General features: G+C 38.3%; 3 protein-coding genes across 4 annotated transcripts in view; 2 read left to right on the forward strand and 1 right to left on the reverse strand.

Annotated features, from left to right (window-relative positions):
- The window catches only part of LOC136265363 (cyclin-D-binding Myb-like transcription factor 1), a 22,960-nt gene extending 13,495 nt beyond the window's left edge, over positions 1–9,465 (forward strand). The window contains exons 3-10 of the mRNA XM_066060184.1: positions 271–349; positions 398–430; positions 476–579; positions 4,473–4,602; positions 4,651–4,728; positions 4,777–4,848; positions 4,899–4,981; positions 9,353–9,465. Of these exons, the coding sequence (XP_065916256.1) occupies positions 271–349; positions 398–430; positions 476–579; positions 4,473–4,602; positions 4,651–4,728; positions 4,777–4,848; positions 4,899–4,981; positions 9,353–9,411 (638 nt within the window). The 3' untranslated portion in view covers positions 9,412–9,465. The remainder of the gene's footprint in view (positions 1–270; positions 350–397; positions 431–475; positions 580–4,472; positions 4,603–4,650; positions 4,729–4,776; positions 4,849–4,898; positions 4,982–9,352) is intronic.
- LOC136265362 (uridine-cytidine kinase 2-A-like) lies at positions 9,415–17,323 on the reverse strand. Its single transcript, XM_066060183.1, has 7 exons — positions 17,154–17,323; positions 14,089–14,248; positions 13,802–13,898; positions 10,115–10,257; positions 9,965–10,062; positions 9,657–9,705; positions 9,415–9,610 (listed from the first exon to the last, which is right to left on the reverse strand). Exons 1-7 carry the CDS (start codon positions 17,250–17,252, stop codon positions 9,480–9,482), a joined length of 777 nt encoding a protein of 258 aa, XP_065916255.1. The 5' UTR covers positions 17,253–17,323; the 3' UTR covers positions 9,415–9,479.
- On the forward strand, positions 17,266–25,727 carry LOC136265356 (GTPase Era, mitochondrial-like). 2 transcript variants are annotated; one of them, XM_066060173.1, is made up of 9 exons: positions 17,266–17,495; positions 18,165–18,242; positions 18,290–18,336; positions 20,156–20,217; positions 20,264–20,322; positions 21,710–21,865; positions 21,913–22,062; positions 22,111–22,191; positions 25,558–25,727. In XM_066060173.1, exons 1-9 carry the CDS (start codon positions 17,331–17,333, stop codon positions 25,684–25,686), a joined length of 927 nt encoding a protein of 308 aa, XP_065916245.1. In that variant the 5' UTR covers positions 17,266–17,330; the 3' UTR covers positions 25,687–25,727. The 2 variants fall into 2 exon arrangements, with proteins under 2 accessions (XP_065916245.1, XP_065916244.1); XM_066060172.1 differs by having other exon boundaries at positions 17,271–17,495; positions 20,264–20,376.

Raw genomic sequence — 25,727 nt, forward strand, 5'->3', positions numbered from 1 at the left:
AATAGCATTAACATTGCAGCCATTTCTTGGCCACAACCTTTGATATCACAACTTTTTTCACCCAAGCCTTTTTAAAGCCACACCTTTTCCCACAGCTTAGCTGTTTGCAGATATATGTTTGTGTTCATCATAAAGGTCATTATCAGGTAGGAAACAGTCTCAGTGTAAATATTATGTTTTCTTTTTTCCTGTCAATATACCGATGCTGGCTTTCTTAGCCATATGACACTACAGTGTGTCTTGTTGATCACTTATTGGCATACATTACAGCTTGGGGTATAAAGCGTCCATTGTTTTATGTCTATCAACAAATTTGGAGATTGTATCCTACAACTTCTACTGTGGGCAGGTGAGCAGGCTCATGTGATCCCTAGCTGTGTTGTTACCATGACAACAGGTTTACAGAGGATGAAATAGAGCAGCTAAAAATGTCAGTTGTGTAGGTGTGATTGTGTTTTCATTGTTCAGTTGCTAGGTTACAGCAGCAATATGGTAACCATTGGGCAAAAATAGGACGTCAGATGGACCGTAGAGATGATTCAGTAAAGCTGAAGTTCAGTAGATTTGGGTCAGTGTGTGGTAAGCATGTTAGAATTGTGGTTTCACATTGCAAGTATATTTCATGAGATTTTCTATATGTAGCACTGGTATTTCCTGTTAATATTAAACCATACTTATTGTTACAAGCACAAGGAATTTAAGCTCGATTGGGGATTAAAGAATAGACAACCTGCGACTAATTTAACCCCTAATTAGGGATATCTGCTAGTATATTTTCAGGTATAGGCAAATTCCCTTGTTTCACTACATTTGATCCCTAATTGGTTATCTGAACTAATAAGGGAGAATGGTAGGGCTGCACCAATTCTAGTATTGATATTGGGCTGATACTGCTGTTCTCATGAAGTATCGGGATTGGCTATTATATTGCTTTCTTATCACATGTGAAATCAGTTTGTACTTTCCAGGCACAATGGACACCTGTATGCAATAGAGCTGAGCGATACTGCCATTTTAGTATCACGATCGATACTAAAGCCACTATTCACGATACTGAATAGTTCACGATACTTACAAATATGTCAATCATAGCTGGTGCTACATAGTGTATTCCTCAGTATTCCTGCAGGAAGTCTTTAAAAGTAGCATCAAAACTAGCCACTGTCATCCTTGTTTACAGTAACAGTTATTGTAACACATGCTTTGAAGTTATGTTATGGTGTTCACACCTCTCTGCAGGGGTAACCAGATTATGACTTACAAGGATTCTTGAGCCTAGTACAGATGGATTTTTAATGACAATAATGTACAGGCATGGTATCATGATAGTTAATAACAAAATATCGCGATATCGATACTTTCAAAATATCGCGATATATCGCTATAACGGTAGTATCGCTCAGCCCTAGTATGTAATCCTAATAGCTGTCAGCAAAATTACTGAACTCTGACATGTCCGAGGAAAATATCGATATACTCTAATAGAACAGTCAATAACTGTAATACAGGGAGCATAACTGTTTCATGTGGTCATATACTGTTTTGGTGAGCACCATTATCAGCACTTCTTCTCAAACCATAGTAATAGAGTGTACTGGACTAGCCCGTGAATTGGTTTGCATTTTCAGTGACTTCAGTTTTTGTTGTTGTCTTTTTTTGTTAATTAGCTACTTCACATGAACTTTTATCATACAGTACGATAGTACTGTATAGTAGGGACCACAAAGGATTGGGTGTGGCCCATAAAAAAATATCACCCAAAAGCCAGCCTCACTTTTCGTTTTCTCTGACGATGAGGCAGTATTGGTTAGGTAAAACTAAGCCCAAACAAACCTTCAGACCGACCCGAAACGCTTTCAACAAATTGCTACGGAATTTTAAAAAATTATCAAATAGAACTTTTCTAGTGACTGACTGACTGAGTAACTGATTGACTGAGTAACTGACTGACTGAGTGATTGACTGACTGATGCCTTCAGACAAGCGTAACTTGATAACTGCCAAGGCAACGGGCTTGTTTTTTTTTCACTGTTTGACATTGCTTCGGCCCAGCAGGTGCCTTTTGCCATACTGTAGTACGTACAATGCACTCTTCATGGACTTACCAGTATCCTTTTTTTGTGTCCCATTCATCTTTGCTGACAGCGAAAGGCGGTAGCGCATAATGGCTTTGCTTTGTAACGGAAATTGTCTGTATTTTTCATAGTGGCTACTTTGATTGTAGAGGTGCTTTTTGAACAGTTTTTGATTCATACTGCTGTGTAACAGGTTGAACATAGCCGACAGTGAAGCATAATGGGTACTTCACTTTTCAGATGATAATTGATAGCTGGGGTGCGCGGTGCCATTTCTTTCTTTTGATGCGGTATGCGTGGGTTCACCAGTCATAATAAGTTTTTACAAAAAAAGTTAACAAACAAGTACACAAAAAAATTTTTGGAATTCTCAGGTACAGTAGGGAACATAGCACATCGATAAAAAGTACTGAAACAAGTTGGAGTAGTGTATGATATTAAATCAGTAATACAATAAGAAGTGTTATATCCCTACTGTGCTCAAGATACCATAATGGAAATGCACAGTAGGGATATAACACTTCTTATTGTTTTACTGTGATTTAATATCGTGCACTACTCCAGCTTGTTTTAGTACTTTTTATCGATGTGTTATGGTCCCTACTCTAGTTGAAAATTCCAAATTTTTGTGTACTTGTTATTGTGCAAAAAATGTCATGAAATACCATGAAATATACAATTACGGTATAGCAAATAAATGTATGCAGTCATGAAGTAGCTAAGGTATTTGGTATCAGCACTTGCAGGTAATCCCAAGGTAAGTACTTGAAGTATCAGTAAAAACTGTAATGGTACAACTCTAGAGAATGAGTGTTCGTTTAATTGTGAGTCATTCAGTGAGCTTGTTGAATATTCAAATAAAACATACACTTGTTGACAAAGTGAGTGATCATTTGATAGTCAAACGTTTTAAACAAAATTTTGGAACATAATTGAATTATTTGCTATAAATTAATTTGAAACTGCCATGAACTTTTAAATTCTGTTGTTTCCTTAGTGACTACATTATTTGTGTGGCTAAAACAAGCCATTCTAATTTTTAGAAAATGGAAAATCTAAAATTAATGGCGCATGTCCCTTTCTTTTACTGACCCTTCAACTGTATTGTATACCACATCAAAGAAACGGTGCCAAGCATGTTATAAATTTTTGTGCACCCATCTATCAATTACTGAAAAGTGGAGTGGTCATTACCATAGAGTTTGGTTGTTAGGTGCATATGCTTAATAAAAGTTCGCGAAACAATATTGAGATTAGTACATAGTTGTTAAGCGCATGCGCCTAACAAATAAACCTCATCGTGGATTCACTCTCTTGGGGTGGTGTGAATAGCAGTCATTACATGTACTAACATTTTGAGTCCAGTTTTTGTGCACCGAGTCCTTCGTTTGGAGAATACTACAGAAGACCACTTCACTTGGTAAGTATAGTACAAGCATGTATTTTGGCTTTGTACTTTGTGAAATTTCGTGCTATACAATATTAGCAAACATCTAGCATTTCTTCTCTTGTATAGCTTTGTCTCATGTTGGAGCTATGTGTTCGTCCACATACGCTTATCAAGTACGAGAGACTAAACTTGTATTCGCTTAACAAGTAATATGCACTTAATATATACGTGCGCTTATCAACCCGACTCTACGGTACTTTATTCTCAGCCTGTTACACAACACAGTAGCATTTCTAATGAAGAATAGTACAAGAAATTATAGATGATTCCTGTTCTAGAAAATATTGCTTCTTTGGCCCGGGACTAAGTTAGTTTTACCTTTGAAATAATTATGTATTTGATTCCCTCTTGTTGATTCCTATTACTCTTCTCTTCACTTTTTCCATCTTTTCATTGCCCATGTCTGCTTCAGATGCAACTGCACCTGTACTGTAGCTTCTATCTTTCTAGCTATACAACACATAGTCTGGGCCCATGTTAGTGATTGATTATGGATACAAGAATTATTCAGCATATACAACATGTAATACCTCAGATGGATGTGCAGCTGAGACATGTCAGTCTTGAAAGTTATTGAAAAGTGTGACTACTGGGCTATAGTACTACTGGGCTATAGTACTACTGGGCTATAGTACTACTGGGCTATAGTACTACTGGGCTATAGTACTACTGGGCTATAGTACTACTGGGCTATAGTACTACTGGGCTAAACATGACATGTCTCACTCACATCCTTTGGATCATACAGAATGAGATGCCACAAACCTGGCAGTGGAGACATACAAATAGCAAATTTAGACTATTTATTGAGTGTCTATGTTTTATCCACTGATCAATTTTGTTGTGAAAACAATCCAAGCAACAACTTTTCAAAATAGGTATGGCCTTATATGGTTTAGCTGTTTTTAGAATCTGATTCCATTTTTGTTACAGTATTCTGTTGCTAGGTGCCTGGGGCAAGGAAGAACTAGAGTCGCTGGTATCTGCTGTGACAGAATGTGGAGAGGATGATATTAATTGGAAAATAGTAGCTCGGAAAGTTAAAACAAGAAATTATCAACAGTGTCATAGGAAATGGTATGTTATATATATGGTATGGTACACTGTACATGTTGCTATATTTAGGGTGTTCTTCATGTGCTGGAAACAGTTAGAATCACCAGTTTCATGGTGCAAACAAGACACTATTAGACTTGTACAAGAGTAAGCCACGCCTATTGTAAGGGGTGTAGTTTGTTTCATCAACAACAGACTTAGCCAATCAACTGCCACGGATGAGGAGGAAGTCGATTGGAAAAAAATGGCTGAATCTGATTGGCCATCATAAGACTAAGTCAGCTCCACCCACTCAGTATCACATGATTCTCCAATAGGGCTCGTTCAGCTAGTTACCTACGTAGCAAATGGGCAGCTCTACGACGACAAGTACCCAACTATGAGCTACACAGCTTTAGAGGTTAGTGAGGGTTACCTTGTGATAAGGGATATTGTTTCTACATTCAGCAAAACTATTGAAATTATTCAGCTTGTTATGCTAGCATTATGTTTGATGCTTTCTAGCACCTATTACACTCTACATTACACTCTACATTATGTTCTACATTACACTCTACATTATACTCTACATTACACTCTACATTATGCTCTACATTACGCTCTACATTATGCTCTACATTACCCTCTACATTATGCTCTACATTACGCTCTACATTATGCTCTACATTACCCTCTACATTATGCTCTACATTACGCTCTACATTATGCTCTACATTATACTCTACATTATGCTCTACATTATGCTCTACATTACACTCTACATTATGTTCTACATTACACTCTACATTATACTCTACATTACACTCTACATTATGCTCTACATTACCCTCTACATTATGCTCTACATTACGCTCTACATTATGCTCTACATTACACTCTACATTATGCTCTACATTATACTCTACATTACACTCTACATTATGCTCTACATTACACTCTACATTATGCTCTACATTACCCTCTACATTATGCTCTACATTATGCTCTACATTACGCTCTACATTATGCTCTACATTACGCTCTACATTATGCTCTACATTACACTCTACATTATGCTCTACATTATACTCTACATTACACTCTACATTATGCTCTACATTACACTCTACATTATGCTCTACATTACACTCTACATTATACTCTACATTACACTCTACATTATGCTCTACATTACGCTCTACATTATGCTCTACATTACCCTCTACATTACACTCTACATTACGCTCTACATTACGCTCTACATTATGCTCTACATTATGCTCTACATTATGCTCTACATTACGCTCTACATTACGCTCTACATTATGCTCTACATTATGCTCTACATTAAGCTCTACATTACGCTCTACATTATGCTCTACATTACACTCTACATTATGCTCTACATTATGCTCTACATTACGCTCTACATTACGCTCTACATTATGCTCTACATTACACTGTACATTACGCTCTACATTATGCTCTACATTACGCTCTACATTATGCTCTACATTATGCTCTACATTACGCTCTACATTACGCTCTACATTATTCTCTACATTATGCTCTACATTACACTCTACATTACGCTCTACATTACGCTCTACATTACCCTCTACATTACGCTCTACATTACCCTCTACATTACGCTCTACATTATGCTTTACATTATGCTCTACATTATGCTCTACATTACGCTCTACATTATACTCTACGTTATGCTCTACATTATGCTGGCATATTAGGCTGGTCCCTATAGTACGTTCACGTTGAGCTGAATCCTCAAAAACATTTAATAACTCATGGATGCAATTACACACGATCTTGAAATTTGGCTCATTTGTAGTACTGCTTGATCCGCTAAACATATTTCAAAATCTTTTTGTTCAAATGTTTGACATAATATTTACGGCCAATCAAAGTTTTCACAATACATTTCCTATGGGGAAGCCATATAAGTACAGTGTCCATTACAGCCCTTTCCCGAACTTGTAATGGAGCCAAACCGTACGTGTCTGTTGTTGACACCTTTGCTGTTACCAATAATCATCTGGTTAGCTGAAATGTTAACTCGGTTGAGAAAAAAACCACTTTTAATTTTTAGCTGTTTTTCAGGATTCAGCTCAACGTGAACATACTATAGCATAAAGTTAATGTCAAAATTCTGACTGCCTGTTATATGGCTTCTAGTGGGATAGTTGTCATATAGTACAAAATTTAGTAGTAATACATACAATAATGTGTGACCAGATTTTGGAAAAACATTCCAAATTGAACATTACAAGTTTCGAGATAAACAATTTTAAACAATTCAAGATAGCATAACTTGCCAAGAATAGCAAGCACACGTATGAAATCTACACAAAAGATGCATCTATCTAATACCTTTCAGACCACTTCCAGTACTTGCAGCTGCTTCTAAAGTTTCCCGCTAAATAAGATGGAAAATTTGAGCAGTTGGATGAGCAAAGTAGTATCACGAGTGCTCACTAAGGGGGGTGGACAAGAGATAGACTTCAAAATGGAGGCAAACCACAGAATCCAGACATTAGATTACAGGGCTGTGCTGGCTTCTTGGTGGCTGATATGTAGCAAAATAAACAACAACAAAAAAACGTCTGGCCAACATTATCAGGCCATCCATAAACCACTGATTCTTTCCAAGCCAGTCCCTTCACAAGGCCAGAAACCGCCATTCGAGCTCTCTACACCACCCAGAAAAGACGTCTGTTACAACCAGCCTTGAGTAATTTGAGTAGTACTGAGAGTCAAAACTACTAGTACAATAGTGTAGCTATCCACTGGAGGTGTTAGTTTGATTTTGCCTGATGTGCGATTTGGTAAAATCTGGTCACATATATGAACCATCAATATGTGATGCACATTTGCACTTGTAATATGAAGTGAATGTGAGGAAATGTTATTCTTTCACAGTTATATATACTACCATTAAATATAGACTATGAACAGCCTGGATGTACTGTATGTGTGACCCAGTCTGGGAAACTGGTCTTATCGCCCATGTCAGCAGATTTGATTTTTCACCAATAACTCAAAGCTACATGAATAAATTATCTAATTTCATTATCAAAATCAGCTAGACTTGAGTGGTCTGCTTTTCCCAAGCCCAGTGGTGATCCGTACATGCAGTGTAAGGCCTTAATGAAGCTCTGGTCATGACTGTATGTGGCTGTACAACTCCGTGGTGTTGAATAAAGAGCTGTGCTGTGAAATTGCTATCATTTAAGCCAGTTTTGACACCTGAATGACCCTTAACTTGGTCTGATTCGTCTCTACGCCTTCCTTTTCAATTTTTAAAACAGCCTCTTGTCCTCTTTCCGGACCCCCGTCTCCCTCCCCTTTGGAGCTCGCCTGATACAGTCAGCCTAACTATCTAAAATGATGGGAAACTTAGCTGTTGGCTACTTGTACAGTGGATGTTCTGTAAGGTAAGAAATTTGTGTAAAACATGTGAAAATTTGGTGCACATAGCTTCAACACACTAAATACTTTAAACCGGCATTTCTCGACACTTTAAAATAGGCGATAAGACCAGTTTTCCCAGACTGGGTCACATATGAGAATCATGGACTACAACTTTGCGTTCTTCATATGCATTGGTGGTAGAAATCCACGCTTAGGTAGCTACTGTATGTAGTCAGTTTGTGTTCACCTGAGCCCCACCCAAAAACTATTATAGTAATGTCAGAGGTGAACACATGTTCACTCCCAATAGCTTTGTACTGGAACAAGCATGTTTTCAACATGTCTGCATGCCTGAATTGTCTACACTAAATGTATGAGCAGATTGGTATAAACAGTGGACCCCGGGAACAAGAACCCAACTTTTTGTGGATTTCATACTTCCAATGTTTATAGCATTACATATTTGTACTAGATACCTTTGTAAGTCACAGTAGATACTTGCATAGCCAGACCACTCTTTCTCTGTCATGGTGATGCCTCAAATCAATAAACACCTACTACTTAACACAGGCCACTCATTCTTCAGCAACTGGTGGTATTAATCAAAGATATGGCATCACCTTCGTATCAAACATGACACACATAGTGAGGCACAAAGTCTGTCAACCTACTGGTGTAGCATACTATCTACGCATGCAGTGATCATTTCTATTTCCCTGGAAGTACTAAAGTCTCTTTTAGTAGCTAACTAGTTGACCTATTAGACTAGTGTGCTCATTGTGCAGTACTAGTGGCCTAATGCATGCAATGCAGTAAGTTGCAAACCCTTTTTCAGAGGCACTTATAAATTATAAACATCATATAAGGCACACCATAATGGAGAAAAGGCAGATTGGCTTTTGCGAGACTGACTTGTAGAGGTATCCAGTACAAGTATAAACATTGTGAATTAATTCCAAGAAAAGTTGGTCCCAGCATCCACCATTTATACCTACCCTTTAAAGCCTCAAAGTGTTGCCTGTATCAAATGGCTTTTCTTGATAAACAGTTCCAGCTTTTAAAGGGACAGCGTTAATAAATAATGGACAGCTGGCCAACACACTACTTCTGTAAATCAATTAAAGTAAGGAAATTTGGAAAACAATGGATGATAGTATACTATTGTTTCTCACGTTAGGCCAAAGTTCATAGTTCGGATAATGAAAAATTCAGATAATCAAGGGGCCACTGTATATGGAAAAATTATGTTGGTTAGGGATCATAGAAAAGAGTTTTTAACAAGAAATGGGGGCTCAGGTGACTGTAGGTCAGGAGATTTACCCCTTACCAGTTCTACTCACATGTTTTTCCATTCCCATTCCAGCTAATGTCAAGTGTGTCCACAAGAAACTGATGAAGAATGGCAGTGTAGTAACCTCATAGCAATTACAATTCTTTAGTATTTATAAAATGTATAATTCACTATTCAAACAGTAACCATGACAACAAGGTCAGTGTGGTCTTGAGGTGAGGTAGGAATCAGATTGTCGACGGTGACGAGGAGGTAGACTGGACTTGGGAGGGGGTAACATTTTTCCCTCCAAAATGTCTTTAATATGTTGTACGATGAGATTGATGGCCACTATAGCGAGGGAATGACATCATTAATTTGAGGGGAAATCACTTACCATTGTTCTCTGCCCCTCGGGGTATAATGACATCAGCATATTTCTTAGTCTACAAGAATAAGAAGAGTGCCACACACTGTCCTAATAGTGTTAGCCCGGGCATGAACTGAACTGTCGGGCATGAACTGTCAGGTGGTAATCCCCTCTATTTTGTTTAAGCATTTTATTGTAATGGTCCCTACTAGCTTGGAAATTCCTAATATTTTCTATACTTGTTCACCTAAAGTAGTCAATCTTAAAACATCATATACAGTAGTTCATTAGTTAGTGACTGTATAATTGACTATTTACTGTGGACAGATACTTACAGGCAAGCAAAACTCTTCAAAAGCTGGTTTCACGAATTGTGTGTACTGAGTCAACACTTGCTCTAGCTCTCGTCCTCTCTCATTGATATCTCTTAACACTGTTACCATGGTGAATAATGACATGTAAACTAAGGGGTGTGTGTTACATACCTCTTCTAGCCAATCGAGTGTCACTATCTGTGTCAACAAACAACTTCATCTGTAACATCTCTCTCACCTCAGAGCTGTACAATACTAGGATCCCTTCAAATAGGACCACATCAGCTGGGTATAGTGTCCGAGTAGTTGGTTGCCTATAGCAGCAAGCTGTAACTACATTTCTTGTATGAATTGTAATTACAGTATAGGCGCTTCTGAACCGTGGTATCGGGCAATGATCATAAAAGTGTTCACATAAATGAATTGTTTGGATAATTCATTTATAAACATACATCACACACTTCAATTGAACAGTCGTTCTCAATTTAAGAAAAAAAACCAAAACATTTTTGAATAAGATCGCTGCAAATCCCTATACTGACTCCGTCACAATTTAGCTACATAATACTCTATTCATCTATTAGACACAGCAAAACTCATGTACTGATATTAACTCCACATTTACTCAGTCTTTCTCCGTCTTGGAACAAATTTTATCCAGTACAGCCTAGCTTGAGATTATTATAGTCATAGCAGTAGCCCATTACGTTATAGTTAAACCAAGAGTTTGTAATGGTGTAGGGAGAGTGTCGAACTACGCTATACCCTGTGAAAAATGAGCCTGTAAAGTCCTGACATTGAACTGTTCAAACAACTTGGTGATTTGTGTTGATTGGTGACTAATTATAAGTGCAGTGGGTGCACGCATACACATTGCTACAGAGTGAAAGAGCAGTGTACTTGAGAAGAGTATGGTACAATGTACTAAGGAACATAAAGATACAGCCAACTAACCTGGAAAGCCATTGTTATTGGAACAATTTACCAAATGAAATAATTGAATGTTCTACCCTAGATGAATTCATGTATCACCTAAGTTTTGTATGATCACGTATGACTAGCGGCTGGACCGAACATTAATTTTAGACAATCATATATAAATTTGATTTACACAGAATGTATTGTGCTTATTATTTGAGGTTGTGCAGTTGCACCCTCCACTGTGTTGTATCTGCTGTGTTGTATCTGCTGTGTTGTATCTGCTGTGTTGTATCTGCTATGTTGTATCTGCTGTGTTGTATCTGCTGTGTTGTATCTGCTGTGTTGTATCTGCCTTTCACAGTAATAAAATCCAAATCCAAGCCATAGATATCAACTTCATGCGTGACATCTTAATACAAGATTTCATCATGGTCGCCATTCTCGAAACTGCTGATAGTGAAAGTAACCTGTCTAGATGGGGTTTTAGGCTTTTAGCCAAAGGGATTCAATGCGGACCACCCGACCAAACTAAGAAAGTGTTAAATCTGGGCAATCAACAGCTGTCAGATTTACGAGAGGACACAAATATATGTGGGCTACTTTATAGGCTCATTTTTCATTGGGTATAGCAAAGTTCAATACTCTCCCTACACCATTATAAACTCTTAGTTAAACCCCACCATGAGTAGGATATTGTAGTTATCAACTTGAGGGGTGAAGCCAAGGTGTTGATAACTAGATATCCTATGAGTACAGGTGGGGTTAACTGGCTTCTATCCCGCACTTTGAAGCAGTCAAGTTCACAAACATGTCAATAAGGCTAGACAAGCTGTATGGCTTCAATGAACTTGTAGTTTTACTTGCCTGGTTTACTAGTCTTGTTCCAGGCCGTCCACGCACTAAATCACACTACTTCACATGATCTAATGCGTGGGCAGTCCAGGATGACAAAAGTTTACAATGTGTATCTATGGCTTCAATTTTTGCTTAGTTTGTAGTTTTATAACTGTGTGTAAAGCTTCAATTTACTTTGATTGCGCTTCTTTCAATTGAAGGTGTAAATATATGTTGTCTTCCATATATGTACTGGAGTTTAACTACCATTCCCGGGGTTTAACTTTGATGTAGGGCTTCATGGGATAGAATGTGCAATTTTTGACAGGATTTGAACAATGGTCCCAAGACGGAGTCAAGACAGAGCAATATGGAGTTAACATCAGTATATAATGGGTTTTGTTGTGTGAGTTGGGTCAAAATAGGGATTGGTGGTTTACATTACCACCCCAGCAATCCCTTCTTGTTTCCTGGCTTTGGTTTAGTAGTTCCATTCCCTTTTTGAAAGTTCAAATATTTTATCCATCTATTTTTTGTGTGTGTGTGTTTTTTTAATGCAGTAATGGATTTGTTTGATAATGAAGAGTGTTTAGGATACAACAATTTAGTGTTTCTACTCTCAATCATTCAGTATACACATGAAGCATACAGAGACTCCTACTATACAAGTGCAATGAAAAATTAGGAATTTCAAGTTCGATCAGGGATCATAGTAAGGAAACAAGGGAGGTTGTCTATACCTGCAGGTATACAAGTGGACATTTACTCCCTAATTCACTCTGTTAAGGGATTAAATATCCATCTGTATACCTGCAGGTATAGGCAACCTCCCTTGTTTCCTTACTTTTTATTTCTATGATCCCTGATCGAACTTGAAATTCCTAATTTTTCATTGCACTTGTTTGTTTACTTTTTTTGTAACATAATTATTGACTAGTGCACCTGCGCAACCACATCAATAGAATGAATGGCGCCCGACAGTATTAATAACGTCTAGACGCGTGTCCCAACTATCAATTAGGGAAAAGTGAAGTAGCTGTTACACTTTGTGTCAAGCTATGTTCAGCATGTTACACAGCGTTTCGAACAAAAGACAGTACGAAAATTGCCTCTACAAGCTGTTTACTCACTACGAAAAATTGAAGCGTGCCCTAACTATCAATTAATGAAAAGTGAAGAAGCTGTTACGCTTTGTTTCAAGCTATGTTGAGCATGTTACACAGCATTTTGAACGAAGAACAGTATGACAACTGCCTCTACAAGCAATCCACTCGCTATGGAAAATACGGATGATTTTTACGTAGCAAACTATTGAGAAGCCATCATGCGCTACCACGAATTGACACCTTGTGCAGTGTCAGTGAAAAGAAATGGGACACAAAGGAGGACAAAGGCAAGTCCATGATGCACTCATTGTAGCTACTGCTGTTGGCGAAAAGGCACATACGTATCAGGAGAAGCGACGTCGCATAGTGAAGAAATCAAGCCCGTAGCTCTAACCAAAGTCGAGTTACGCTTGGCTGAAGGCATCAGTCAGTCAGTTAGCAGAAAATTCTGTTAAACACAAAAATTTTAAAATTTCATAGAAACTTGCTGGAAGGGTTTAGATGTGCCTGAAAACCTTTTTGGGTTTAACCAATACTGCCAAGCTGTAATGAAGGTAAAGTGAGGCTGGTTTTGGGGTAATACAATTGGGCCTATTCTCCATGATCCCTAATATACAGTACTATTGTACTGTATGATGAACTAGAATTTGCACTACTAGTGCCTTTAATAGCTGTCAAATTCAGTGCAAGCTTTGTTGTTATCAGGTAACACTTTACAGTATTATTAGAGTATTTACATGACTGCTCTATTAGAGTAGTTAGTCTGATCTTGAACATCCTATGAATGCTAATCACAGAATGAAATGCCATTATACTATAACAAATTATAATGAAATTTCAATGACAGAGAATATAGAAACCTCTACAATCCAGGAGAATAGAATATCAGTCTTTACTGCCAAAACTTGTAATTTATGAAGTTTCAGGTGACTAATTACTGATAAATCATTACATGGGATATGTAATTACACAACAGCCTTGCCTAGCTTCCACATACCTTGAGTGTGTCTTGAAGTCATATATCGGAATGTTAACCACTTTGCCGTCTAATATAGCCTCAAGGGTGCTGATGAGTAGGTCATTATCAAATGCATCTGTGATGTCATAAATAACATTACATCATTATGTGTGTAGTGTAACCCTGGGCTGGTTACTATGGGATACAGATGATCACACAGTGACCTTATTAAGAAGATTACACAATTAGGGATTACCATAATGGCCGGTTTAGACAGGTGACCTTATTAAACAGGTTTCAGGGGTATGCCACACCCACACACATACCTGGATGATCAAAGTTGTAGTCACCATTATAAGCTGCTTCTTTCTCTTCACTTGACAACACTTTGTAGAAGCTATCTTGATTGAGGATACACACCTTACGTTCAACCGTGTTCACTTTGTGTTGTCCCAGCTCCTCAATAATCTTACGACACACTGTTGTCTACAAGAGGAAATGACAGTTGTATTACTCTGGGAAGAAATGACATGTAAGATTCTTGAAAGCAGAGACATGTTTAGATTTGCATGTCACTTTTCCCTCAATCACAACACACTAGTGTTAAAGAGTGATGCTCTAGTACATTACAAATGGTTGGTAACTTGGAGGATTTCTACAAACAATTGTCCAGCTTTCTACTGTCATCACCACTCACTAGAGTCTAGTGAAGGCCTTGTGTTTCTGTTGAAATGTCTCTTAACTTCTTTTTCAGCCAACAGCAGAGGCTCATAAAATATTTAGACCAACATACGGTATGGTATGTTACAGTATGGTATGTTACAAGTGGTTTGTAATATTTTGGAAGATCAGTTCTTAATGTCACATGTGAAATACACAGAAATCTATACTTTGCTGTGTCACCATTAACACTTGTGCACCTGTTTAAATATTTCACAGAATTTGCAGGTATTGACTAATGATTCTAATCATTGTAAAGCTGATCGGTAGTATGACATATGCCACCAAAGTTTCATGTGAAGCACCCAAATCCTAGTGAACAAAGACCCTACTTAGTTTAGTGGATGTCTTCTTTAATAGTATTGACAAAACAGTAACAAATTTCTTCTTGTTATAAGGCAATGACCTTAGGATGCGCAACAGCCATTTTGCTTTTGTGGCAAGACATAATATGGCTTTATTGTAACCTCAAACACAGTGAAGTAGCAAGAGGATATGTCCCATGGGTGAATATTGTAGTAATGTCACGTGATATGTGGTACATGCTTGTTCTTCAAATTCCATTTTCAGAGATGAAGAATGACAGGTCTCATTATTTATGAATGAACTGTGCCAATCGTGCCATGTTAAGCTAATGGTTGTAACTTGTTCCAGTGCATACGGAGTGGTCCCTGAAATTAGCAAGAGTTCATAATATTATAACTCTCGTTATATTATGAACTCTTGATATTAGCTGTAGCAGTACAGTGAGCCCCACCCCTTGGAGGATTGGAACTCTTATTACTCAGTTACTAGTTAGTTTGTTGATATATCATGTAGCCTAAAAGAATTGTCCCACCTGGCAACTGTAGCTTACGGACATTTGATTTCAGCTTTGTTTCACTTCTCCAGATTACGACAGATCTGTGACCGAATTTTGGAAAATCAGCCATAATTAGTGCTGTACACCTACAAAACTTTTGTCACCAGTTAATTCCCTACCAATAATTGGTAATAACAAGACAGGATGTTGATGGTCACTTTGGTACCACCCTAAACCTTCCAGCAGGCTTGTTGAGTTGTATTATGTCAGCCAATACACAAACAAACCAATTAACTGCAATAACAGTTATTACAATCACATATTTACACATTCTTTGAGGTTATGTTATGATGTTAACACTTGTCAACAGGGGTAATTTATGACCAGATTTGTGAAAAGGTACCTTTTTCATACATTTGACATACCAGCAAACAAAATGTCACAACTGTTGACTCCTTGACTTTCTTTTTGTATCAAAACGTAGCCACATAATGTAGGGATACTCATGGAAAATTACAGACACGTGCTTGCAATGATACAAAAGTTACCAAGTTAGAAAGTTGAAAAAATGGGTTAAATTTTATGTGTGAAAAAGGTACCTTTTTGCACAACCGGTCACATTTATGGTTTACCAAGTGGGTGGGCAATAGCCGGTTTAAAGGTTTCTTCACCAGTTATTAGACAACACCAGTTAATTGGACACTGGTGTACAGCACTAGCCATAATGTCACATTTTACAACTCAAATATCTATGAACAAAATGAGGTATTCCAAAATTTGTAGTTTTAGTATGGTATTTTAGAGTGTTAGTACAACCTTCTGTGTCAGTTTTTTTTCTTGTATACTAGTGAGGGAGACCTCTGTATTAGTGTAAAATAAGCGAGTGTTATTTGCAGCAGGGAAGCATGTCGAGAAAAACAATATTTGTACTGCCTGTCGATGCTACAGCAGGTTTTAGGCTGCTTCATGGTAGCCAGACTACTAAATCCCATAGCTGCATCTCAGCCTCAGGCTAATAAATAGATTCCATGTTTTATTTCGCCATAATGCACAACAAGCCTTGCATAAACTGACATTGAAAATATTTTCGCATGCTCTTACAATCCGTCCTATAGAGTCGTTGTTCAACATCTAATGGCCATACAAATCAGCATGTAAGCTCTACAATGTGGTGGTGTTTGCTTTAGTTCTCCAGATGTGCTCACAACTAAATTTTAATAACGTCCTTCAAACTAGAAATTGTCAGGTAACCAAACACCACCTTAAATGCTAGAAAATACACAACTTGACTTAAGCTTTAGAAATTAAAAATAAATATTAGCATGCTAGTATTACCACACACTCTCTCATTAACACCTTATGATGTCATTGTTAATGGGTCTGGTAGCTCATCAGACACCCACACTGATAAACACAAGAAGAAGGTACTCTTTCCTCTAACAACATGGCTAGCATGTTGACATAGCAACCACATCATCTTTACATGTTATTCATGATGTACCTATCAATGTCATGCCCCAACTACACATGCAGCACAGGTGGGTACTTGTAGAGGATCGGATTATCATCAAATGTATTTGCAACAAGAATATTCATATTACTACTGATCCTCGGGACAAATAATATGAATTAGTAGGGGATTTTTGTAACTTGGTGTTGTCCCCAGGGGTGGGATTTATCCTACAGCTCCTACCTGGGATAAATGGGGCATCACATTGATAGGTACACAGATACACCAGTAGTGGCATATGCTATCGTATGTCACAGCGTCATCACGTGTAGTCTGACTACAAACACACACAACACCAGATAAACCATAAACCCATACACATTTTCACGTAGTGTAGTTGTTGCCAGTTTGGTTCTCACCTTCCCAGATGCGGTACCACCCGCCACACCAATGAGAAACGGCGTCTTGGACACTCCATTAACCATCCCCCCATTACTAGCTGCTACCCGGCTGGCCATGATATAGGCGGACCACCTTTCTCCCACGTGTAATTTATACGGGCACGTGCTTCGATATCCTAAATAGAGCACAGCACAATGAGACCGATGCGACTAGCAACAACAAGACCAGGCTTGTTACGTCACAAAAGTGACAGTGTGGCTAAGGAAGATGTGTCCAGTCAGCTAATATTACGAGTAGCGGTCATCGGACTGCCCAACTGCGGCAAGTCGACCTTAGTCAATCAACTAATGGGACAGAAGGTACTACTGTATGCACCAGTTGTAGATCACGTGTGTCTCTGCTCTGTATTTTAATCATTTCCAGGTCTGGCTTTGCAAACGCTACTACAAATGACCCACCCCCCGAGAAAAATAAGTTTTGGGGAAAAGTTGCAGTATAGATTGGCATTGTTATTTTTAGCATAAATTTTAGGTTGTTTTCAAGCATTCGAATTGCAAATTAGGCTACAGCACATGTTGCTGTCAAACCTTCAGTGCTGGTCATTGTAGAGTATCAATTAGGTTTAAGGAAGAAGATCCATCCCTCTTGGAGTAGCTTGAGCATGGACAACAAAGATAACTGTAATACCAAGAGTTAATAATCTCCCATATTATTAACTCTTGGTAATACTGACACAACAATTTTTAGCGGAGTGTTAGAAAAGCAGATATGTGGTGTGTACATAATTGGAGTATTCACGTGTTTGTATACGTGAGGTTGAGTGTCCTTAATAACTGCTAGTAATATCGTGATACTATCGTTATCATGATAAAAAAGTTACTATCAATCGTGATTATGATAGTTGTAATCAGTTTATGCTGCCTGTGCAAATGTCCCTAAACTCTAAGTTACATCCTCACCTGTTTCCTGACCTGGGGTAGTTAGGGCATAACAATGATAGACCACTGCTCATAGTGATTGTTACACAGTTGTTTGCAGTATCACCAAAAGTACATACTACACAGCAGATGACATTAGGTGGCTTTGTTGAGGACAATCGACAAGTGGTGAGTCACAGACCGTGTAGATCACATGATGTCATGTGATCTCACAGGTATTACTGGACACTCCTGGAGTAGTCAATTATCAGTATGGCAGAAGGTGAGGGGGTGGGGCTGGTGTCAGGGACTGTAGTAAGGGGCAAGTTGGATCAGTTGAATCATGCAGCAGGACACTAGTAGCCAGCTATGTGTTTTAACTAACCATCTTACAACTTGTATTGGTTATTTCAGTTAGAGTTGCTTCCATTGTTAATAACAATAGGCTGAATTTTCAACCAGGAGGACACCTCCTCTACTTTGGCATGTGATGTAGCTTGATCAACAACACAAACAGGTTGACTACTATTCTGCCTTACTATGGCTTTGTAATGAGTTATCTAATGCTTTATCAAATCTCGCTGTGTGTTCTTGGACCTTTTACCATCTGGTAGTGAGCCATCAGCTCTGAAATGTACCTGGCTGTTTTGTTAGAGTATGACTGCTCTGTTACAGTACCTTAATCTTCTTTATACTGAAGCCTCCTCAAACTTCTTGCATGATATGTAAGAGTCTACAGAAGTATTAGTAGTTGAGAGGCCACGCGTTATTTGTGAGTCTGCTTAAACACTGATTCATGTAAATATGATTTAGTGATCCAGTTGGTTGGGAGCATTGCACTTAACTGTTTTATTAGAGTAGAAATCACATAATGTTTACCATAGATTCTAAACATGCTAAAAATAGAGCATTTTTGGTGTGAGTTGATCCCTACCTCTTTAGATACAAAAAGTTACCTTCATACAGACAGTGGTGCACCGGCAATTGGTTGAATTATTGGTAACAGCTGATGTTAGCTAATTTTACAAGTATCAGTATTGGCAAGAGCTAATAATAGTGGAGGCCCCTCCACTATTATTAACTCTTAGTATTGGTTATGAAGTGGAAATGATTATGCTGATTAACTGAAACCCACAATCAATCATTAGTGACAGCAATGAACAGGTGAAAGTAAAGAAAGTGGTGAATGTAGTACAACATCTGTAACTGTTTTATAATTGTTTAGGATTGTTTGTTTGTGAAAGTATGGCTGCAAGGCTATGTGGACAATTATTGACCGCCCACATATTTTGTTGATCACTCTACACAAAGGGCCTGGAATCCTTCTATAAACACTGTCTGATAAGCAAACTGAAACCTCACTTCCTGGAACTAGCAATGCTCTGGATAGCTCCTCCTTCAAGACCAGAACTCTTAGAAACACACCATCCTGGCTACTGGCTTAGCTGTATTATAACTGCTTGGCTTCCTTTACCATGGAAGGGGTTAGTGGCAAAACTGTAGAAAATATTGTAAAAGTCGGTCGCCCACGCAATTGATTACATTGATTACATGCAATTTACACATAAAGTTTAGGTGATTTTATGCTCCTGTTCTGAAGAATAGACTATATGCGTGGTCTATTTATTCAATGAAAAATGATCAATTTGCATTAATTAGTGGTGTGCCCGAGAATTTTTGAAGGTGAACACCCCATACAAAAGTATGGGTAGCAAATGCGGCTCAAGCTATAACTCACCACTAACACTACGGACTAGGCTCTTCTTTTCCAGCTAATATTCTATGCAGATAGAAGAATCTATCGATCTGGAAGAAGTACTGGTAAGTGAAATAGCTTGAAATGCTTTCAGGAATTTTGCAGAAGTCTTGTTCATTGCTGTCTCCATCATGTTTATGTTATACTCTGATGTTTGCAACAATTGTTACCATGGTGTTAGTTGGATTAGAGAAGTTTCACCATAGAATGAACTCCCACTCATGATGAACTCCCGCACAGTGCTCACTCTTCAGTTGTATTACACAACTTTTGATGGTGATCAGTTACTCTAATAGAGCAGTCATGTTGGCATATCCTTTAGTATGTACCATCTTTGTGTTGTCAGGTTGAAGCTGAGCAGAGCAATGATGACTGATGCTCATTACTCCTGTATGGAGTCTGATGTTGGTATGTGACACTCCCCTAGCAACTGTTGCTATGTGGCTTGTTGTAGTGATGACAGTGGTGGATGCCAGCAACCAGAGAACAAGAGAAATAGCTGAGCCACAAATAATAAGAACACTTAAACAAAATGACCACATCCCATCAATACTGGTCTTGAATAAGGTAGTATATTGTACTCTCTGTGTGTGTGTGTGTGTGTGTGTGTGTGTGTGTGTGTGTGTGTGTGTGTGTGTGTGTGTGTGTGTGTGTGTGTGTGTGTGTGTGTGTGTGTGTGTGTGTGTGTGTGTGTGTGTGTGTGTGTGTGTGTGTGTGTGTGTGTGTGTGTGTGTGTGTGTGTGTGTGTGTGTGTGTGTGTGTGTGTGTGTGTGTGTGTGTGTGTGTGTGTGTGATTGACCTCGATTAGAGCATTAGTCCACATAAACTCCATTATAGGTTTCTAATTCTTCAATGCTCAAAATGGTTTTACAGGTAGGAGTGGGAGGATTTATGCTTTATTTCTCCTTGAACTAGGTCACTTACTCATGTGACTCAGAATATAACTTTCTTGTAACTATTCAAACAATTCACTACCTGACACCATAGGGGTTCGGAGGGTGTAGTCTTTCCCTACCTGTAGTGTCTGTTGTGTGCTTGACTGCTTAGTGTGCTTGACTGCTTAGTGTGCTTGACTGCTTAGTGTGCTTGACTGCTTAGTGTGCTTGACTGCTTAGTGTGCTTGACTGCTTAGTGTGCTTGACTGCTTAGTGTGCTTGACTGCTTAGTGTGCTTGACTGCTTAGTGTGCTTGACTGCTTAGTGTGCTTGACTGCTTAGTGTGCTTGACTGCTTAGTGTGCTTGACTGCTTAGTGTGCTTGACTGCTTAGTGTGCTTGACTGCTTAGTGTGCTTGACTGCTTAGTGTGCTTGACTGCTTAGTGTGCTTGACTGCTTAGTGTGCTTGACTGCTTAGTGTGCTTGACTGCTTAGTGTGCTTGACTGCTTAGTGTGCTTGACTGCTTAGTGTGCTTGACTGCTTAGTGTGCTTGACTGCTTAGTGTGCTTGACTGCTTAGTGTGCTTGACTGCTTAGTGTGCTTGACTGCTTAGTGTGCTTGTTTAAGCTTATCTGTTTCCAACAACGGCAGAAATGATAGTCATGATTGTCTGATGTCATAGTTTAATTTTTAAAACTAATGAAGACTCAAAATATTAAAACTGTTATACACACATCAAGTTTGATATTAATAAAATCAGGCAAGCTAGCAATGTTTTATGGAACTGACCTCTGATGATGGGTCGTTGTTGGTAAAAAAAGTGTCTGTACTGTTGTGCTGTAATACAAAATATTTTCTCTCACCAGTATTGTGACCTCTTTGTACAGGTGATTGGAAGTTCACCAGAGCAATATTGTTTTGCTATTTTATAATGGCAAGTTGTGTCCTGCTATACTTAGTAGCTAAGTTAGTTACTGCCTTTTGTAGTATAAAATGTGAACTCTTGTTGCTGTTCCTGTGACAGGTAGACAAGGTCAAACACAAGACATACCTACTACAGTTAGCTGACATACTAACAGGAAGGGAGAAGCAGCACTCAACCAGAGCTACCCACTGGGACCAGTTCAGTGATGTGTACATGTTATCAGCTCTAACTGGGGACGGTGTGGACAATCTGAAGGTGATAATACTGTTGTCTATGTGTTGTCGTAGTGATTGTAACCATAGCAACACTTGTTAGCCCACTGTCAGCCGGGTGAGTGGATGTTGGATGCTGACCAGTTTACAGACACTCCAACTAAAAAACTGGTGGAGGATACGATAAGAGAGAAACTGTTTATTCATCTTCACCAAGAATTACCTTACATCATCAAACAGGTACTAATTGTTAGTTGGTGATGTTACAAGCTGTATTGGTGTTGTTAGGAGAATGTATACTGGGAGGAATATGCTGATGGTAGTCTCAGCATATATCAGAACTTGATTTGTACGAAAGATTGTCAGAAGGTTTGTAGCGTATGTTGTGGAGTAGATAGAGTAGCTGGGCTCATTGCTCCTAGGACTTCATAATTAATGTCATTTTATCTGTCATACGTGACCGTCTCAGCAAAACCCGACTTGTATGCACAATTTAAAAAAATTATTTTATTCACTCAGCAGTGTCCAAGGAATGGACCACCAAAGTTTCAGCCTTCTGTGGCGTGTAGTTTTGGAATTATAGCGATAGACAGTAGGAAGAGCAAGGTAATCGATTTGTACAGCGACTATACTGAAAATAAACTACAGGTGCTTACATTCGCAGCCATAACTTCCATTTGGATTTGTCTACAGCATTGCAATTTGGTTAAAACGTTCACCATGGATCATCACATCAGCCAAGGTATAGTATTAGCCCTGTAGATCCTTGCACATATGGATATGAAGGAGGTTTGGTAGAAGAAACGATGACAATCTTGTTACGTTTACCGCATCGTAAACAAACGCACGTGACACGCATACCGTTGGAGTTAGAGAAATGAAACAAAGATTTTTGAACTCTCCATGAGCAGGCGAATAAAATGGTATATAGTTTTAATCCGATTTCAGTCTTCCTTCTTCAAGTACTGGCCCAATAAAAACTTGCATAGTTTTTTTTTGTAGCATGCGTAATTTTACGAATTATTTTTAAATTTTAATTTTCTCAATACGCATGCTTGTGCAAACAAGTCGGGTTTTTGTTGAGGTGGTCACATATATTAATAATGATATCTAGGAGCTCATCCTGTGATGAAGTCTGAACTTGCCGTTAAATCCATTTTCACATTAAAATGCCAAAACCCTTACCAAGAGTACATAATAATAGAGTAGGGAGGAGAGTGTCTAACTTCAGTAGATTCACCAAACTCACTGAGCTCAGACCTTGCGCAATCAACTATAGCCACCAAAGGTGATAAATGGCTTGCTCTATGAAGGAGGTTGTAGCACTTCTACTACTTCAATTAGGAAATATCAATAGTCTTCTGTTCAAAAGGTATTGATTTATTGCTAGAAGTTTTATGGATTGAAGTAGGAGGGTTTGAGCACAGTGTGTTTGTATGGATTATATTGAGAGTTAGACACTCTCCTCCCTCTTCTATTGTTATGTACTCTTGCCCTTACAAATGGATTGATACAACATTTTGTTCCTGTACTGGTGAAATAAATGTGGAGGACATCTCCATTGATCCTTAATGTAAATGACCAAGTGATAAACAATAGTTAGTGAAACAATATATTACAACATATCTACTGTATGTGGAAAATTATGCCAAAGTAACAACAGACAGCTATCATGTTTTATTCATATATCTTGATTCACTACATGTGACTGTTCTATTAGAATATGAGCATAGCAGCTGTTGTACCGTATAGCGGGAAATTTTCGAAAGGTTAAATTTTCGAAAAAGAGTGCTTGATTGGAAATTCGAAAAAATATTTTCGAAACAATGCCTCTTTACCGCGCCGCACCGTAGATAATTAATTCACGGAGGAAGTGGTTGCGTTGATCACGTACATAACTAGAATTTGCTGCTTTGATTGTCTAGATAAACGCCCAATCTGGCTTTGATAGAATCTCATCTAGCTACCCTAGGGTCTTCCTTCGTAGGTTGAACCATGTTATTTGGCGGACTTTGCCTTAATTCAGTGGTATGCGGATCGAGCATAGCTATAAAGTACATGGCGTTTTTTCAGCCCGTCTAGATATTTGCTGCCTTTCCTAGTAATTTCCGGCTCTTATAGTTGTAGGCTTCAAGGCTCGTGGTGTCATTCGTGCTCGCTCGTATGCGTGGTATAGGTACGTATACTTGTGTGTGGCCCAGTGCCTAGCTATAATACATTAGGCCTATAACTAACTGATATTAGCAGAAACTATGCATATGTGCACTCGCAAACTTCATTTATAGCTAACTATACTTTCTTTGATTGTCACTTCAAAGCTAGCTATTGCTTGCTATATTTTCGAAAAAAATATTTTTGAAAACACATTGTTATTTTCGAATTTTTCGAAAATTTAACCTTTCGAAAATTTCCCGCTATACGGTATTAGGGTGACTGCTTTATTAGAGTATCTGATCAAGTGTTCAGCTATAAAATGAATTGTATAGATCATTAGGAGAAGAGTGATTTCTGTGTTGTGCATGCTTTATACCTAACTGATTAACTATACCTTTAAAGGGCATGTGTTGTAATGAAACTGATCATTGTAAATACAGCTAAAGTGTTAAGGGGAGTTACCATCTTGCTCTGTTTTGTGTAGTGTTTTGTTTGCTGTTAGTACAGCTGTCTACTCCCTCTTATAGCTGTGAAAGTGTCTACTCCCTCTTATAGCTGTGAAAGTGTCTTCTCCCTCTTATAGCTGTGAAAGCTCTTTGAATAATTTTATGGCATCTATATGTGTGCTGTAAGGAAAGTGTCCATACCTCAGTATCGGTATTATCTTGCATGGAGAAGATGACAACTAGGATTATTAGAGATAAAGGTAAAAGACAAGGTGCACAGGGCAAACACTCGTTGGAACTTCTAAAAGTTCTTAGTTTGTTATTGTGATATAAAATGGTGGACGTATGATGCATCGTTTAGCCTTATCCAAAATTTTGGTGCTTTTGTAATGAGATCTGACATTCAAAAACTCAAAACTATTCCGTATGGTGCTTTACTGTGTGCATGATATTTATATATGTGATAGCAAGTGTTGTGGTGGCATGTGCTCTTTATTTTGGGTCCCTACCATACAATAATACTGTACCCACCCACTACTGTACCCACCCACTACTGTACCCACCCACTATTCCTACCTAATAGTGTAACAATACCTTAGTGGTGCTCTTGAACACAACCAATGACTCTTTTAGCTGCAAAAATGTTGTCAGTGTTTGTACTTGTGTAGTGTTAACTATTTACAGTGGAACCTCAGTTATCTGAACCCCTTGGGACTAGGGGTGGTACGTAAGTTTGAAAAGTCCATATCTCTGAAACTGTATAAATAACCTTAAAACAATTTTTTTTTTAAATATCAGTATTGTCAACTACCCTAATAGAACAGTCACTACTCTAATAAAGCAGTCATTTCTGTAGTTCGGTTAACTGAGAATCCGGATAAGTGGGGTCCAGATAACTGAGGTTCCATTGTAGTTGTTGATTTTCATGACATAGAATAAAGGAGTGTACCACATGCACACAACAAATTCTCTATTTTTATTGTATTTTGATAAAAACAACCATATGCAGTATTGACAATGGAGTACCCATCCACTAAATCTTCTCCATTGTACTGTGAAAAATGAAGTACCTTTACTGCTGAGTAGTTATGTGCTAAAGGATTTGTGTGTGTACAGTATAGTTGTTTTTGTGTAGCGTATTCTAATTGGCAAGGAAGGTAAAGTAATCAAGACTGTTGCTACTGAAGCTATTACTGACTTGGAGAAAGCTTTTGGCAGAACTGTTAGATTATTTCTTTATGTTATGTCACGCAAGCCAAGTTGATTTTTTACAATGATGATTAAATTTTGTATTGTAGCATGGGA

Source organism: Dysidea avara, chromosome 9, assembly GCF_963678975.1.
Source record: "Dysidea avara chromosome 9, odDysAvar1.4, whole genome shotgun sequence".
In the NCBI taxonomy this organism is placed as follows: Eukaryota; Metazoa; Porifera; class Demospongiae; order Dictyoceratida; family Dysideidae; genus Dysidea; species Dysidea avara.